At 41.0% G+C, this 18,820-nt stretch overlaps 1 protein-coding gene across 1 annotated transcript; it reads right to left on the bottom strand.

The window, feature by feature from the left end:
* Positions 1-6,044: 6,044 nt before the first annotated feature.
* Positions 6,045-18,247, bottom strand: LOC148350785 (torsin-1A-like). The gene is made up of 5 exons (XM_088319931.1): positions 18,017-18,247; positions 15,547-15,812; positions 12,285-12,460; positions 11,102-11,229; positions 6,045-6,642 (listed from the first exon to the last, which is right to left on the bottom strand). Exons 1-5 carry the CDS (start codon positions 18,192-18,194, stop codon positions 6,332-6,334), a joined length of 1,059 nt encoding a protein of 352 aa, XP_088176057.1. The 5' UTR covers positions 18,195-18,247; the 3' UTR covers positions 6,045-6,331.
* Positions 18,248-18,820: the final 573 nt, after the last annotated feature.

Genomic DNA, 18,820 nt, shown 5'->3' with positions numbered 1-18,820 from the left:
GAAAAGAAAGCGCAAAGGGTATGAAGAGAGAAAAGGAAAAAAGAAGTTGGAGCAGAAGAGGTTAAAAGACATACAGAGAGAAAGAGACAAAGAGCAACAAAGGAAGAGAAAAAGAGACACAGAGAGTGAAAGACAGAGACAGAGTGGGAGAAAAGGGTTGGAAATGAAAGAGAGAGAGAGAAATAAATACAAGTACAGTGTCTTTGTGAAAGGCACCTGGCTTTGGCAACATCAAGTTGACATATTTCAACCTGCAGCTTGTGTTTCTCTTGTGCTTCTCTGAGTGTTGTCTCGCAGGTCGGATTCAATGTGGAGTTAAACTTTGGATCAAATTACAGGATCAGCTCAAACAATGTCCAAATATTCACCTGTTCAAATCTAGATACAAAAACACAAAATTGGCAAAGTAACAGGAAGAAAATGGCTTCTGAATTATAAGCAAATGGAAGATGCAAGCAAATCAACATTGTTATTATTATTATTATTATTATATGATATTGATATAATAATTATCATGATTATTATAGCTGTCATTAAGTTTTTATTTTTCTCATTGGTGTCTGAATGATATTTAGTGATTACTAGCATTATCAAGTTAATAGATGCGTAAAACCAAATTAATCTGGTATCATTATAACTGTTATTATCGTGATTATTACTATAACAGTTATGTGACCTTATTGTTATTATTATTAATAACATTGGTATCCAAATATTGTAATTGAGCAGAAGCCTTATACAGTCAATAGATGGGTCAAGCTAATAATTAAGCTTATTATTATTGCAACGACTATCATCACTATTATGTTTATTGTTGTTGTTATTATTATCTTTTTCAACCTTATGTCTATTATTATTATTGCTATTGTTGAACATTGTGATTATAGGTCGCTGGTTCGCGCCTCGGCCGAGTCATACCTAAGACTTATAACATTGGTAAAATGGCGGCGCCCTCTGTTGGCTGCGGCTGCATCGGCTCGCTACAACGGGTCAGGTGTATCGACATTTCGTTCTGTGTACATTGTTACAAAGAATGACAATACAAAGGAAATTATTATTATTATTATTATTATTATTATTATATAACTGTCACCATCATATTACGCAAATCCATTACAATCTGGATCTATATGAATAAGCAAAAAAACTATGAGGTGCTTAATACTGTATTTAGGTGAGGATAGTAAAAAACAAACAAAAACTAAATTGGGGATGCAATCACATAGAAATACATCTTAAAAAGAACACAAAACAGACATATACTGCACATTTCAGAGTGAGGGCAGACAAGTGGGAGCTTGATGCTGGAGGCATCTGGCTTAAGCTCCCGTACCATGTCTTTTTAATGCACGGATCAGGACACTCAAGAATGGTGGTCCAACTGCCTGGGGGCGTACCCCCTAAGGTAGCAGGTCTAAACACACACCACATAACGGTCAGTTTCACTATGAGCACCCAAGATAACTATGTTATCATAATACTCTAATTATATAATATGCTGAAAATGTATGGAGACAGTAATGATGAGGGTGAAAAAGGTGATGGAAGTAGTGATGGTGATGATGATAATATAATCAAGATAATGTTTATCCACAGAGCCAATGTAAATATGTATACAGTATTCCATCCATTTTCTGCACCGCTTATCCTCAGTAGGGTCACGGGGATGCTGGAGCCCATCCCAGCTATCTTCGGGCAGTGGGCAGGGGACACCCTGAACCGGTTGCCAGCCAGTCGCAGGGCTATACAGTATTCATAAGTTGTTTTCTGACATGTAAATACACAGGGGATCTAGAAGTAATTGTTGAGGAAGTCTGGGGGTAGGATTTAATAAGCACATGCTTCTGCCTACTCCCCAAGAGACCCCGTTTGGCTGTAAATCACTGAATAATCCTTTATATAGAAGCTCATTGAACTTTCTATGTTCATTGTTAAGACACTTTATGAAGAAAATGCACAGAATAAACTTCAACCCAAAACAAACATTTTACCTAGTAGCCCTAGTAAAGCACCTAGGGCAATTTTATTGCGATAGTGGTAGGAATGGGCATTGCTATACACAGGGCATGCACACTCTCATTTGCCCATCCCCGTCTGCAATGAAGGTAAATTGTTGGTAACCTTGTTTGCAGTATTTTGTGACATTTTCCAAAAGAACTTTGATTGCACCTTGTCTAGAAAACCTTTGGGCAAAAACGACTGTAACAATAAGCCTCAACACTCTTAAGTAACTGCGAGAGGGAGACAAATGGTAAGTGGTATATTTATATTGATTTGGGACACCGGCTCTGGCATTGTTATTGTTTCCTAGATCTTATCAAACCATCTAATGTCACACAGTGAAATATAATGTGTAGAGTATTCAACATTTGGTCAGAATTCCATTTCGCAATGTCGGAAAATGATCAAACAATGGCAAGACATGTGAAGTGTATACTGTGTTTTAAGTCAATCACATAGATCTGTTATCTGACTGATACTGGTGGAATGTGAGGTTGGGGAGGGGGGCGTAAGCTTGCATTTGCGCCTCAAATGTTGCTGTGACAACTCCACCACAGGTGGTCTGCCCCTCCCAGGAGACTGGAACCGAGAGCTGGTACACGTTTCACCTTGCAAGGGCAGACGGAATTTGGCCAGCCAGAAGGCGAGAGGGCATATCCTAACAAGAACAACTGGATCAAAATCCTGGACGGTCCTGACCAAGTCTGAGCTCAACAAGCAGCCAGACAACCTTGCCAAGTCAGCAGCCAAGCTTGATCAAGCTAGCAGCCAAACCAGTAGGACAAAGCCAGAGACCTCAGAGAAGCCTCAAGCCACCAGCAGTCAACCTCTCCTTCAACACTTTGCATCTTGTGGTCCTCGTCCCAACCGGCTGTCGAGCCTATGAGGATTCTTCATCGCTCTACAGCCGAGGACATAAGGACTGGGCCGTCATCTTCATCGACGCAAAACTTCACAGAACATCGAATTTTTGCTAGGTATTGGTATTGCTGTGACGTAAAAGTGTGAACTCTATCAAAAAACAATAATGTAATAATCAAGCCAACGTTGTTGTCCATCCAAATGGTGCCAGTTTAAGTTCTCAACTTCTAGTTTGTTTTGATTCATTTTCTTATTATTAAAAGGAGGGATAAAAGAAGAAGAAATTTTTTTTACAGTTTAATAAAAAAGCAAACACTGAAAAACACAGGAAATATAATGAAAAAAATATGAATTTATAAAAAACTACAAAATTATTTTAAACTTTTTTATGCTCAACAAATTTAAAGTTAAGAACACAGAATCCCCCAGAAATGCGTACAGTATTTACCTATCACAAGGGAAAAAAGCTGTTGATTGGTGGGGAGCAGGGTCCCATTGTTCAATTTCAAGAGCCAGCTCCCAGGGACTTTTCATTTACGAACGACACGAGTCGTAGTGCCGTCAAATATAGGGCTTCCATCTTTAGCGAATCAGCCTTCATTCACCTTATCTTTCGGCGCATTAGTAAATACTGCATTCGTAATTGCTATGTAACTATATGGTATTTTGAATGGTTACATTATCCGAAAAGACGTGACGTAAACAACTCGGGGGGATGAAAACCGCGCCACTGAAAACAGCAACAGGTGGGTTAGAGCATGCCGCCGTTGGCGTTTTGCAGCCAAAGTAACGCACCTCTTTTGACCGTCAGCAACAATGACGGCGTTCTAACGGCAGAAAAAATAAGTAGTTGGATTACGCTGTTACTAAAGTTTTTTTTTTAAAATATTCACAACAGCGTTATTCCCAACACTGTTCATTTAATACTGCAAGTCATTGTTTGACCAAGGCAGCTCATTTTTCTCTTGTGCTTCTCCTAGCATTATGTTGCGGACCACATAAAATAATGTGGCGGGCTACATCTGGCTCACAGGCCACGAGTTTGACAGAGGTGCGTCAAAGCATTTGATTAAAAACGATTATTTCCAGTTGACGGCAGCAACTTGGTTGCCTTCACCTCGGCACTGACAGGAAGGGCAAAAACGTCTTCTTTATCAGTCAACATTTTTTAAAGCGTAGACACACAAAAAAAAGTGTTGCCACACTTGCTAAGAATGCCCACAATCCTGTTCAGCTTTGGGTCATAGACTTTCAATGCTGGAGCCGTCAAGCTAGAGTTTGTTTGCAATAATAAATGAGGTCACTCTTATCAGATTATCACATTTTTCCTGAGATGAGTGCGCTTTTATTTGGAGAGTACTGCAATGAAGCAAAGGTGGTGTTTTGGGCCCAAATCAACCCCACTCCAGCAGCAAGAGGTGGAGGTAAAAAAAAAAAAAATCAATTCACAGAAATATCACAAAATATACTTGCTTTCATACCTCAAGACATCTTTATCACCATTCAGCAAAGAGATGAAGTTGTTGCCTGGGATCTAAATATGTACATATATCTTTTTGTACGTCTGTGTGTCGCCATCCACCCAAGAAAATGGGGAAAGAGTTTAGATATAACCTCACGCTTTCATAGGAATTCAGGTAGGTTACTCCGGATGTGAAAATTGCCCTGAAAAAGCTGTTCAGCCTTTTTGTCTTGTTGACTCAACAATTTTTCCCAGAAAGACATTCCACTCTGTAAGGCCAAAACGACATTGAATATCAACGTCATATTGTGCAGAATGTCAGGTAGGTTATCCCAGATGTAAAAAACTGCCCCAAAATGATGACTTGGCATTTAGGGTTTATTTGACTTGATCTGCTATCTGTTTGCGTCACGCTATTTTGAAAATGCCAATATGCTATTGGTTGAGCACCCTACCATAATGCCTTTTTTCACTTCATTCGGTTCAGAATCTCGCGTGCTTTGTAAAGTGTTTGTGAGTCAGTGATTTAATTCTCTTTTTTTTTTTGTACTGTATTTATTCAAGGCTATCAGTGATAGCAAAGAGAGAATCAAAAACACAATAACCATGGAAAAGAAGCTTGTGATTATCAAGAATCATGAAGAAGGCACCAAATGGCTAACTTTGCTAAAATGCATGGCTGTGGGGAACTAACGATCAGAACTTATTAAATTAAGGAGGCAATAAAAGCGATGAAATCAAAGGGCATGACAAGCCTCGAAAATCAAAATATTTTTTAGTAGATTGTTACCGTTTTCTACCCCCACTGTGGCCACCTGCTACTCCACTCATCTACTCATGGCAGACCAAAAGTAAAAATAATTCCATTTTTCCTTTATATTTATATTTATGTATAAGGTTATCTAATCATTTTGCAAATTTCTCACATATCAGTAGCACTTACTGTATAGTTGGCTGGATCCCTTTACCACCATTTCCTGTAGTGTCTCTTTGGCAAGTACAGCCTGGTGGCACCCGTCCCTCTCCAGGCCAACATATATTTCTCCTCGGCCTCGAACCAAGTACCTTTCATGTATATTATTTTGTTATTTGAATGTTTTCATCTTGGGTACCAGAAATTCCAAGCTAATTACAATAGGTTTCTATACCCCGCTATACAGCAATTCCACTTTGGGATCACGACCTCTGGATGGATAAATGTTGTATCCCGGGGTTCTACTGTACTTGTAAGTTCACTGAATAATAATGGAAAACAATTATTTTTAACACATTTTATGTTTTGTTATTCAAAAACGCTATTGTTTGTATTTAACTATAAATTCATACTCAGCCACAATTACAACTTCATAAAATTATAACTTTGTTGATTTCACAAGTGATCATATAACTTTTTTCATTTTATTGTGCCGAGTGTTTTGTAGACAAGTAGGGCCTGGAATTTGTTAAAAGCAAACCTGTTTGAGCCGGTTAGACAAAAAATTATTCTGCAGTGGAAAAGTACCAAAGTTTTGGTTTGCCTAGGTTTCGTTCCTCCGGACATCCCTCTCAATATAAGAGTGCCTGTCAGTCATTTTCTATTTTTTCTATGTTTCGTTTTCATTCATGGACTGCCCTGCCAGTATGAAAATAATTAACAGTTATGCTCGTCTTTGCACTTTTGAATGCCTACAGCCTTTGTTCTGAGGCTCGGAATAAAAAGAATAAAACTGAAAGGACCGCCTCGTGGATCAGCCTTTATTTTTAACGACTTTCCGTCTTACACCCTGGATATGGAAAAAACACGCCCAGGACTACAAATGCTTTGTTCTTCAGATACCCAAAATAACACTTCTTAAAAAATGAAATAGGAAAACAATTTCTACATTATATCCCTAATAATAAAGAATCACTTTTTTTTTCCTTTAGTGGAAGTGACCCTCTTTTGTGTTGACTTATGGACCCCCTACTAGTATAAAAGTGATTGTCAGCCATGTTCGTTTTCACACTTGTAAATTCCTGCTGCATTTGTTATGAAAGATATCCCCCTTTTTTTCCAGTAGAAAGTGGGTCTTCTGGTCCGCTTGGCACACGTGAGCCCTTCACGTAGTATTGCCACTTTCTGTCCATGGTCTTGCAGCCCTTGGCCGAGAAGACGCCCTCTGCTTTGGGAAAGTACTCCAGGTCACGCGCCGCTTTGTTGGCCACCGTGGCGTCGGCCTTCAGGCCTTGCGCAATCATGGCGGCCATGGCACACTGGACCACGTGGTTGTACTCCAGAGGCAGGAAAGGCACGAAGAAATCTACCGGGTTGTTACTCAGGCTCGTGTGCCGCAGCCCGCCTATCAAAACGAACATGCCAGACATTATTTTTCCTTGAAGGTTCTGTTGGTAGTACACAAAATCATACTTGGACTTATTCCCTCATATCGGTCAGATTTAATTTCCCCCTATGTTCCCGTCCGCAGCCTTGGCTCTGAAAATGCTGGTCTACTAGTGATTCAAAGAGCCAAGAAGAGATCTGCAGATTCGAGAGCGTTCTCCATTCACTCTGCAATCTCAGTGGAACTGTTTGAATCTAAGCTTAAAACATTTCTATTTTATAGCTTATGAATGACCTAATTTCATGTTGACAATATCTGTGTATTATTTGTTATTGCAACATCCATTGCAGCCTGGTCATCCTGGAAGGGGGATTACCTCATGTGCGGTCCCTTCTCAAGGTTTCTTCATTTTCCTCATGTTGAGGTTTCGAGTTTTTCCTTGCCTTCACGTAGGTATCATTCATTGTTTCATTCATTATCTTAATATGCACTAACTCTTTTGAGGCTACCTCACCCTCTTATATAGCTTTAAAATGATTTCAATATTAAATTCTTTAATATTTCTACTCTGAAAGCAATCTACTATTAGGGTTAGGCTGTAGGAAATCACAAGTGCAAACACGAGAACGACTGACAAGCAGGTAAAAGCCAATTTTCAAGGTCAGGTCAAGTCAGGTCATGTTTATTTGTAGAGCCCTTTATCACATGGAGCCTCAAAGGGCTGCACAAACCACAGATTGTTGCAAACTACAGACTATAGACTATTAATACTTTGTCCGATGGAGCGACGCAAACCACCTGCACCTGAACACCACCAAGACCAGGGAGATGGTGGTGGACTTCAGGAGAACCAGAACTCACCCGGTTCCTGTAACCATCAAAGGAGAATGTGTAGAATTTGTCCAGACCTACAAATACCTGGGTGTGCAGCTGCACAACAGACTGGACTGGACTGCCAACACAGAAGCTCTATGTAGGAAAGGGCAAAGCCGACTTTACTTCCTCAGAAGGCTGGCCTCCTTCAAAATCTGCGAAAAGCTCCTGAAAATATTCTATGAGACAGTAGTGGCAAGCGCCCTCTTCTATGCGACAGTGTGTTGGGTAGGCAGCGTCAAGAAGAAGGATGCCTCTCCTCTCAATAAACTGGCTAGGAAAGCGAGCTCTGTTGTGGGCAAAGAGCTGGACAGCCTAACAACAGTAGCTGAGAGACGGGCACTGGAAAAGCTGCGGTCAATCATGGACAATCCATCGCATCCACTACACAGCATTATCTCCAGACAGAAGAGCAGTTTCAGCGACAGACTGCTGTCACTGTCTTGTACTACGGACAGACTGAAGAGATCTTTTCTTCCTCATGCCATGAGGCTCTTTAACTCTACCCGGCAGAGTAAAAGCCCACAGTAAACCACACCACCTACATTGCATATTACCGAATCTTATTGCAATATGTATTCTGTGTAGCACTATTTAGTTATTCTATATAACACGCTACAGTGGGCATTTGCACGTCACACTGGGTATTTGTATATTGTATTCTTTTTGCTTTATTATTGTATTGTTCTCAGCTCAGGGATGCTGCTGGAAATGTGAATTTCCCTTCGGGGATGAATAAAGTATCTATCTATCTATCTATCTATCTATCTATCTATCTATCTATCTATCTATCTATCTATCTATCTATCTACTCCATCCTATGATCCAAAACCTACATGAAGGCAAGGAAAAACTCAAAACCTCAACATGAGGTAAATGAAGAAACCTTGAGAAGGGAGCACACATGAGGTAATCCCGCTTCCAGGATGACCAGGCTACAACAGATGTTGCAATAACAAATAATACACAGATATTGTCAACATGAAATAAAGGTTATTCATATGCTATAAAATATAAGTCTGTTTTAAGCTTAGATCTAAACATTTCCACTGAGGTTGCAGACCGAATCTCAGGGGGCAGTTTATTCCACAACATCGAGGTCCAAATGGAGAATGCTCTCAAGCCTGCAGATCTCTTCTTGGCTCTTGGGATCACTAGTAGACCAGCATTTTCAGAGCCAAGGCTCCAGAACAGAACATCGGGGGAAATTAAATCTGAAAGATACGAGGGAGCAAGTCCATGCATGATTTTGTATAATACCAACAGAACCTTAAAATCACATCCTAAGCCAAACAGGGAGCCAATCCAGGTTCGCTAAAACCAGGGTAATGTGATCAAACTTTCTTGTCCTAGTTAAAAGCCTTGCTCTAGCATTTTGTACCGTCTGCAGGCTTTTGATTTTGAACTTCAGGGGACCAGAGAGTAGTAAATTGTGTCATAAATATTTTTCTCTGCCTTTATCCTGATCGTTTTTTTTAATCTTTTTTTCACTTTGAAATCCTCATTACATGTTTACCCTAGAGTACCATGTCCAATCTCGTTGCAGACAACGTTTCCCAACGTTTATACCAATGATAATATAGACATTTCAATTCAATACAAGAAAAGTTTTTATTATTGTGACTATGTGTGTAATATTTAGCTAGCGTATAGATGACACCCTTTTCATTTTTTCACGTTGTGATAACGTTTTCTATTTTCTGACCCTATTCATACTGCAATAAGTAATAACAATGGCAAATTATATTCAGTTAGAATTGCATTTTTAGTTATGGTTAGAACTTCAAGAATAATTTTGCTCAAACTCTTGTCCATTCTTGTCCAATTGGCAGAATAATTTAATCATTTCAGGTCTTATTTTTCTCTTATACCTAACTGTTTTTCCAGAAATAAATAAAATAATTTGTGATGGGCAACTTCCAATACCAATATCTGGTGGATTGTAGTGCATTTAATAATAAGGAACTAAGCGTTAGAAACATTTGGAGAAATACATTGAAATGCAATGTTAAAGGAAAGTTATATTTTGGGATTTAAATGTATTTACTCTAAAATATAGGTCTGTTTGGGGGAAGTCGAATGGTCGGGGAGAATTTGATGTACTATTGGTATTGATAGCTTGTATCAAACATCAATAAAATACGAAAGTGACACTGTGTAATACCTAACCACTAGATGTCGCTGTATTTTGTAATACACCCAAAACCAAGTGAAGAATGAAAATTATGGAGACTCAAAGTGAGGAACAACACAGTTTTTCTTTTCATTTATCTGCCCAGTCCGCCTCAAGGTTTTTGGTGTTTTGGGTACCCAAAGCAGCAAAATATAAAAAAATGCCCTAAATAAAAACCATGGACCTATAAATATTTTAAAAACGCATCTTCATATTACAATTTATGTATGTTTGCTTATTATTCAAATTATTATTATTTTTTTCAGGAATTGCTTTTTTTTACTATTAAAAGGCGCTGAATAATACACACTGCCTCTAAAATAAGGAAGAAAATTTAAATAGCCGCTAACTTTAGTTCCTAAAATTATCCTCAGTAGGGTCGCGGGGGTGCTGAAGCCCATTCCAGCCATCTCCGGGCAGTGGGCAGGGGACACCCTGAACTGGTTGCCAGCCAGTCGCAGGGCACACAGAGACAGACAATCCACTACTAAAGAAATACTGCAACTAAAACTATGACTATGGATGTACTATTAAAATCATCTCATCTCATTAGCTGCACCGCTTATCCTCAGTAGGGTCGCAGGGGTGCTGGAGCCCATCCCAGCAATCATCGAGCAGTGGGCAGGGGACACCCTGAACTGGTTGCCAGCCAACCGCAGGGCACACAGGGATAGAAAATTCACTTTATTTAAAAGATTGTTTTCCTAAGGGGGCAACACGGCAGGGCAGTGGTTAGCCTTCCGGTGAGGAGTTTGCATGTTCTCCCCGTGCTTGCGTGGGTTTCCTCCCACATTCCAAAAACATGCATATCAGGTTAATTGGCCGGTCCAGATTGTCCCTAGGTGTGAATGAGCAAGTGAAATGAAATGAAATGAAATGATCTGCATTTATATAGTGCTTTTCAAGTCAATGACTTCCCAAAGCGCTTTACAGTGTGCTTCACATTTCCCAATAGCGGCCTTGTATTGCAGCCATGTAAGACGCTAACCTGCTTATTGGGGGTATTAGGGGTTTAGTGTCTTACCCAAGGACACTTCGACATGTAACACGGAGAAGCCAGAATTCGAACTTCCCTCCCTTGATCTTGATCCCAAGACGAGCGCTCTACCTCCTGAGCTACTGCCGCCCCCAAAGTGAGTTGCCTGTCTCTGTGTGCCCTGCGACTGGCTGGCAACCCCTGCCCACTGCCCGAAGATATTTGGGATGGGCTCCAGCACCCTATCGACCCTACTGAGGATAAGCGGTACCGATAATGGATGGATGTTTTCCTAAGAGTAGAAATATTGAAATAATTTAAAAACTATACAAAGAGGGCGAGGTACCCTCAAAAGAGTCAGAACATAACAAGATAAGGAAGGAAACATTCTTCTGACTCGTTTACGTAACCTTTGAAAAAATAAGAACAATCTTTCGTGATATTTATCAGCTCACTTCTTTTGTAGTTGAAGACGGACAGAGCGAGCGGCGTCTCCAAGTCCTTCAGCTTGATCTCCTCTCGACTCCTCCCCGCATTTCTGAAGTCTAATGTCGTCTGCGCAATGCTCTCACCGCCGTCCTGGCTGTCACATTTCACAAAACAGTCTTTTCTTACTTTTCGTTTGAGTCAATTTCATAGACGCAGCCCCCACCGGGGTCCAGTTTGGGGCCTCAGCGTTGCATCTCTGCATTTATGCAGATGATGCGGTGCTCTTGGTTTCCTGAAGCCGTGATTTTTAGCTCTCACTGGAGCGGTTCGCAGCAGTTTGAAGATCAGCACCTTTAAGTCTGAGACCATGGTTCTCCGCGGGAAAACGGTGGCATGCTCCTTTTGGGTTGGGGATAAGTGGAGGAGTTCTAGTATTTCAGGGTCTTGTTCACGATCGAGGGTAGGTTAGAACGGCAAATTGACTGACAGATCGGTGCAGCGTCTGCCGTCATGCGGACCCGGTCTGTCTTAAAGAAGAAGGAGCTGAGGCGAAAGGCAAAGCTCTCAATTTACCGGTCGAGTTACATTCTTACCCTCACCCATGGTCATGAACTGTGGGTCATGGCCGCAAGAACAAGTTCCCAGGTACAAGTAACTTAAATAAGTTTCCTCTGCTGGGTGGCCAGGCTCTCCCTTAGAGATAGGGTGAGAATCTTGGTCATCCAGGAGCAACTCAGTGTAGAGCTGCTGCTCCTTCGCATTGAGAGGAGACGATTGAGGTGCTTCTTATATGGAAGCCTCCTAGACACCATCTTCAGGAGATGTTCTGGGGATGTCCCACCGGCAGGAGGCCCCAGAGACGACCCAGGACACGCTGGAGAGACTACGTCTCTATGCCTAAGAACGCCTCGAAATCTTGTTGGATGAGCTGGATGAAGTGGCTGGGGATAAGGAGGTCTGGGTTTCCCTGCTGAGGCTGATGCCCCTTGCCCCGACACCGTATCAGTGGTAGTTAATGGACGGATGGAATGATGGAATGATGGATGGATGGATGGATGGATGGATGGATGGATGGATGGATGGATGGATGGATGGATGGATGGATGGATGGATGGATGGATGGATGGATGGATGGATGGATGGATGGATGGATGGATGGAAGGATGGATGGATGGATGCCCGAGTCATTTTCCTGTTTGAAGGGCTCACCTGAGAAAGATGAAGATAGCTTTCCGGTAGGAGATTCCGTCGACGTTGTTGGTGCTTTCCAAGTAAGGCTCGATGCTGTCAAAGAGGCTTGGGTGCATCTTGTCAAAATCGTCAAAGATGAACATTGAATGAGGGCAGCTGCTCACGTTGCCTTTGATCCACTGTTTCAGTTGAGTCTGCGACAACAATGACATCAACAAACAACCTGAGAACGGCCTAAAATTATAAGCACAAGTCTGTGAGGTTGTTTCTTCTCATTCAAACACATTTGGCTTATTTTAAGCACCTAGAAAGAATTTGGAACTTTTTTGCTCGCGGCCGCCACCTTCTGGCTTGTGTCATTATGGCAGCTTCTGTCAGCTTGTTCATGATGGAATTCGTCAACATACTTGAATAAACTCTTCTTATTTCTTCTTTCTTGGGGTTTGGATTGGCATTATGATTGTACTTTAAGAAGGTCTTTTTTTACGTTCACCATTTTCATGCTACATTAACAAATAGAGAAAAAAACTCCCCTCAACTCCATTGTTCCAATGTTAATAAAGTAAGATTTAGATGAAAAACAACATGTATCGTGCACACATATTGTACAAAGGAAGTAAACGTCGACACAAGTAACGTCACTTGACCTATGCACACAGGAACAACATGCAACAATGACGGAGACCGCATGAAACAGTCAAACAAGATATTGGAAGAATTATGGCACTAATGCAGTGCTTTTCAAATATTTTCGGTCACGCCCCCCCTGGAAGCAGAAATTATCTCGTACCCCCCTGAGATTTAGCTTTTTTTTAAAGTGATCACTAATTATTGGTGGGGACATAAAGATTGCTTGATATTGGTAGTAACATGTTACCTTAGTCTATACCAAATCCACGCCCTTTGGTACATTTTCGCGGAACAACAACTCAAGCGTCTTATCAGCGTGATTGGGTTGTAACAACCTAATTTATTTGGCTTTATGCTGTCTGCTACCAACATTTTTAACACAGCAAGCACACCGGCCTTTGCTTGTTACCCTCCAAAGTCGCAGTGAAGTGCTACAAGAGGAGACTTTTGATTGTGTCTTTACCTCGTCTATCGTCACCTGTCCCCGTATTGATGTTAGTCATTTATTTTCATGTGGTCACTTAAGGGCCTATAACAGTTTGTGTCTACACTTCGTGCTCAATGCTTATTGACCCCTTGCACGTGAGGTCACGTTGCCTTCTCTGGCAGAATTAGAGCCATGACGTGCAGCAGGGTGCACTTGAGTGCACGGTAGTTGAATAGGCAGTCGAGTTGAAACCAATACCAATAACCACGACAGAAGAATACAGCCACCATGGTGAATTATTCCTATGCGGTGGGCAAGCTTCTAAGTCCGATTTGGAATTATATCCCTTTAGATGGGGCAGCACGGCGGGACAGTGGTTAGCGTGTGTGCGGCACAGTTCTGAGGTCATGAGATCGAACCTCCTATGTGGAGTTTGCATGTTCTCCCCGTGCTTGCGTGGGTTTCCTTCGGGCACTCCGGCTTCCTCCCACATTCCAAAAACCTGCATGTCAGGTTAATCGGCCGGTCCAAATTGTCCCTAGGTGTGACTGAGCGAGCGAATTGTCTGTCCCTGTGTGCCCTGTGACTGGCTGGCAACCAGCTCAGGTTGTCCCCTGCCCAATGCCCGAAGATAGCTGGAATGGGCTCCAGCACCCCCGCGACCCTACTGAGGATAAGCGGTGCAGATAATGGATTGATGGATGGATGGATCCCTTTTGATGAAGACATAAGATGTTTTTGAATTAAAGATAAGCCATGTGAGTTGTGTTAGCTTTGTACATTTTTTTGCATGCTATCGAGCTAACATTTGATATTCATCTCATCTCATTAGCCGTACCGCTTATCCTCATTAGGGTCGCGGGGGGCTGGAGCCCATCCCAGCCATCTCCGGGCAGTGGGCAGGGGACACCCTGAACTGGTTGCCAGCCAATCGCAGGGCACACACGGACAGACAACTCATTCGCTCATTCACACCTATGGACAATTTGGACCGACCAATTCACCTGAAATGCATGTTTTTGGAACGTGGGAGGAAACCGGAGTGCCCGGAGGAAACCCACGCAAGCACGGGGAGAACATACAAACTCCGCACAGGAAGTCTGGAGCTGGATTTGAACCCACGACAGGTTCCCATGACATGAACTGTGCCGCACAAGCGCTAACCACTGCTCCGCCGTGCTGCCCACATTTGATATTATTTTGGTAATTATCAAGCTAAATTTTGGCCTCCTTTCTAGCTAGCCATTTAATTTTGGGTCTGGCTATTTAGATGGCTTTTACTCTTTTAGCTAGTTATCTAGCTCCCTCTTATTTTTTTACCCGAGTATGAACTTTACATTAAAAGATTATTATCATTGATAGTCATATTTGGCATTTAAATTACATATATTGCTTAAAATATTCCCGTTCTTAAAAAATATTTGATATAGCTGATGTTATATTTCTCTAGTTATTTTTGTTGTTGTTGTTGTGTTCTGTACAGCCCTTTGAGACTTTTTATGATAAAGGGCTATAAAAATAAATATGACTTGACTTGTATCGCTCAGTAGCTAGTATTGCTAATGCTATCATCGTTTTCTCTAAATAGTGCCTTTTGAGCATTCCGACAAGATGAGTCACCTCATCTAACAGCTGAACAAAATTTGTTTGACTAGTCATCACCAATGGTGTTGAATAATAGAGCTTTTTTGTTGTTGTTTACAAGTTGGTGCCTCGTCCACTGTTTACATCAGGCTACTACAGCCCGTCATGGTTTCGTCACATGGTTAGTGCAAAGGGTCAATAATATCGTGCTTAATGCACTGTGTGGAGGCTAAATGTAAACAAAACACTCTGCCACTGAAAACGCCAACCCCCCTAGTGTTGTGGAGGCGCAGTTGCACTTTTTTCTGGGAAAGCAGTTAAGTCGCACCTGCCCCCTCCTTGACGGATATCATTTTCAGCTAATAAAGAGATGTTATCAGCTAAAGAATACAAACCCAGAATATCACATTAAGATAAAAAAACAACTAATCCTTGTTAAACAAAATACAATTGATTTCCTTAGACAGGAGTTGAGTGGAGTAAGACTTTCCTCAAAAGTGACAAGTTATTGTCAGTAGGACAGTGCTTTATCTCCCCAAGGATGGATAAACTCCGTAGGTCATTTGTGCGTGGAATATTCTGCAATAAAACTTTGCTCATCCCTCAGCTTTTATTGTGTCTCATGATTGCATACTGTACCTCGTGGGAGTCTATCTGGCAGGGGTTAGTAAAGTGCTGCGTGAACGCGAAGATGTGCACAAATTTGCTGTCCACGCCTCTATAGTAGATGTGCTTGGCGATGTGAGCAACCGCAAAGTTCTTTCCCGTGCCTGTCAAGCCGTGCAGGGACAGCACAAGCGGCTTCTTGGGGTTGGGGTTGTTCATGAAACTGCTCACCGCCTTGAAGATGATGTCCGACGCCAGGTGTTGCCCAAACAGTGTGGTGCCTAAGTCGTAATACAGACCTGGACACACAACAATGAATGCTGCTTAGTGTTCAGTTTATGAATTGTGTATTGACAAGTCAAGTCCATTCACAGGTATTTGTAAAGCTCTAATCACAAGATGTCTCAAAGGACTGCACAGGTTACAATAACACCATCCCCTGATCTTAAACCAACATGCGGGCAAGGAAAAACTCAAAAACCTCAGTACGGGGAAAAAAACAAACCTTGAAAAGGGGCCTCATAAGTGGTAATCCCCTTTCCAGTATGACCAGGATGGAATAGATTTAGCATTGGGTAACAGTACATAAACATAGTAAACATCAATAAAAGAGAACACTAGGTAACATGTTGAAATTTGACCAGAAAGTCCCTGACAGCAACGGAACCTAGAGACTGTAAAATTGTCCAAAAAAGTCCATGACAGCAACAATTTGTTTTTATAGTAGACTTGTACATACAGAACTCGGTCAGAATATTGAGGTATAATTATTCATTTTCTGCAATGCGATTACAAAAAAAACAAAAATCGTCATACATTCTGGATGAGTTACAATTTGACGGAAATATTGATTCCTTATATGATCTGGATATTGCTGATAATGGTTTACAGCAGGTGTGGGAAAACTTTTTGATCCGCAGGCTGCATTGAGATGTAAAACCTTGCATAGGGGCCAAGTCAAAAGGGGGGAAAAAAAATGATTGATGCATTTAATTGTTTTGTGTATGCTGATAGAGTCTTGAAGTTGATGCATTGGAAATACATGAGGAAACAAATAACATAAGCCTATGCAATTATTCGCATGTGGGTTTGGATGCACAACGTATAGAATAGAATAGAATAGAATAGAATAGAATAGAATAGAATAGAATAGAATAGAATAGAATAGAATAGAATAGAATAGAATAGAATAAATTAGTCTTTATTGTCATAATTATGAATGTGGGAAAAGTTGTAGCCAGCAAAATTAGACATGAAACTCTAGGTTAAAATAAAGACTTTAAAAAGGAAAATAAGATAAAGTAGCCACATAGTGCTAAGAGAATGGCCCAAGTTAGAATAATAGTGCAAAGAAATTCCATGCATTGTAACAACAGTGCAAAGAAATTATAAAAAGTAGTGCAATAACATTGGCAGCAACAAAAAAATTCCCAAATAAGTTGCAATACATACTGTCACGGTTGCCATGGTGCCCAATTGGCCCCGCCCGTGTGGCGCCAGCTGCGGCTCGTTGACAGATTGGCTTCCCTGCTATTTAAACCCAATCCTGTTACTCTCATTTTGTCAGCCCGTCTGCGAACCTCTGTTTTTACAAGGCAAGCCTTTTTTTGACCCTGACTCTCGCCTGTCCCGTTTTTGCTCCCATTTGTCTCTGGCTACGACCTGTTTTGATCCCGACCAAGTCTGCTCTCCCGTCCCGACTTACGACCCGTTTTTGATCCCGACCACGTCTGCTCTCCCATCCCGGCTTACGACCCGTTTCTGACCCCGACCACGTTTTTGCTCTCCTGTCCCGTCTATAGACCTGTTTTTCTGTCCCTGACACCGCCATTGCCCGCTACGGAAGATCCACTTCCGTATTCGGATCACAATCTGATTGCAAGTGCGACTTGCTTCCCGCGTCCAGTGAACACCGGACCGTGGGTGCAGCCCTTCCTTTTTCCTTCAATAAAACTTGTGAGAAACGTAACGCAATTGGGTCCTGTTTCTGTTCTGGTCCTGACACACACAAGATATTTTCCCCTTGTTTGTGAGCTTGTTTAAGGTGGTGATTGCCCTAAAGATATATTATCTCCACTTTTTTAAGCATTAAATTTAATGATTCGCCTGAAAAAAATTAAAATGCAATAGGTCTAGTTCAGGAGTGTTTTTTAGTGTATGGGGTTGGATAAATATCTTTATAAATGAATTTTTTTTAAAGCAATTGCATAAAAATGTAGCCTGTTTTATGAATGGCCATGATGAGCAAATTAGGAATAAGGTATTAATGGGGGCACACAAAGGACCACTGAGGATAAGGCACCTAGAAAACCAACACATTTTTATTTGTACTACTTTTTAATCATACAAATAATTTTTCTTTGGCGAGCCGTAGTAAAACACCCGATAGGCAGGTTTGTATATATTCATAATTAAATGTTTTGCCAATATGTCAGTAAGTTTTTGTGTTGCCACTATACTTTTAGGCTATTGAACGCTGTTGAGTGCATAAAAAAATTATTACCTGTGGCGTTGAAGGTGATCCATTTACTGTTGCATTTCTCGGGAAAACCCGAGTAAAGAACACCAACCAATGCGGCGCCTATACTAAAAATTGTTGAGGTGATGGGTTCGATAGTACAAACTCGCACCGGCATAATGGACAAAATGTGCAGGCACAAAACAAAGCGTGAGACCTTCATTGTCCAACTCCAAATGGCAAAACTTTGAGTGCGCTCGACAAAAATCAAACGCGTATGCTGTAATGCATTCTGTCGACCGTAGGAGGACGCTCCAGCACATTTGTATCATGAAAGGAATAGCAATGGGAATTCCGGATCTTTTTATAGAAAAGGATTTTTCGGCTCGGCTCACTAAGAAGAGACGACAATTTCGGCTCCCAATCGGCTTTTTGGTTGTTTATGTTGCTTTACTACCAATGATTACAGTATGTGACATTATGCACAAAATGACTTAGAAACGAGAAAAGAAACAACAAAAAAAGAAAGACAAAAACATTAGAAAGAAACAAAATAATGAAAGAAAAAAAAGAAAGACAGAAAAGAAAACATTTTTTGACAAAAATCTAGGACGAAAGAAAAAGATAAAAAATATATTTATCTTTCATGTTGCATTTTGGTCGTTTGATGGTTTTATTTTAGTAAAAAAAAAAAACGGTAAATTTTTGCTCGTATTGGACAAATTTTGTTTGTTCTTTGGTTGCTTCTTGTCATGTTTTGGTTGTCTCCTGGTTAATTCTTTTCAGTTTTTGGTCAATCTTTGTTTTTTTTTAATAGTTTGTTTGGTAGGTGGTAGTTAGTAGTTGTTT

The sequence above is a fragment of the Urocampus carinirostris genome, chromosome 16, assembly GCF_059441175.1.
Source record: "Urocampus carinirostris isolate Australia breed hairy pipefish chromosome 16, RoL_Ucar_1.0, whole genome shotgun sequence".
Classification (NCBI taxonomy): Eukaryota; Metazoa; Chordata; class Actinopteri; order Syngnathiformes; family Syngnathidae; genus Urocampus; species Urocampus carinirostris.
The sequence above is the reverse complement of the archived record's forward strand: the minus strand, read 5'-3'. Positions and strand labels throughout refer to the sequence as shown.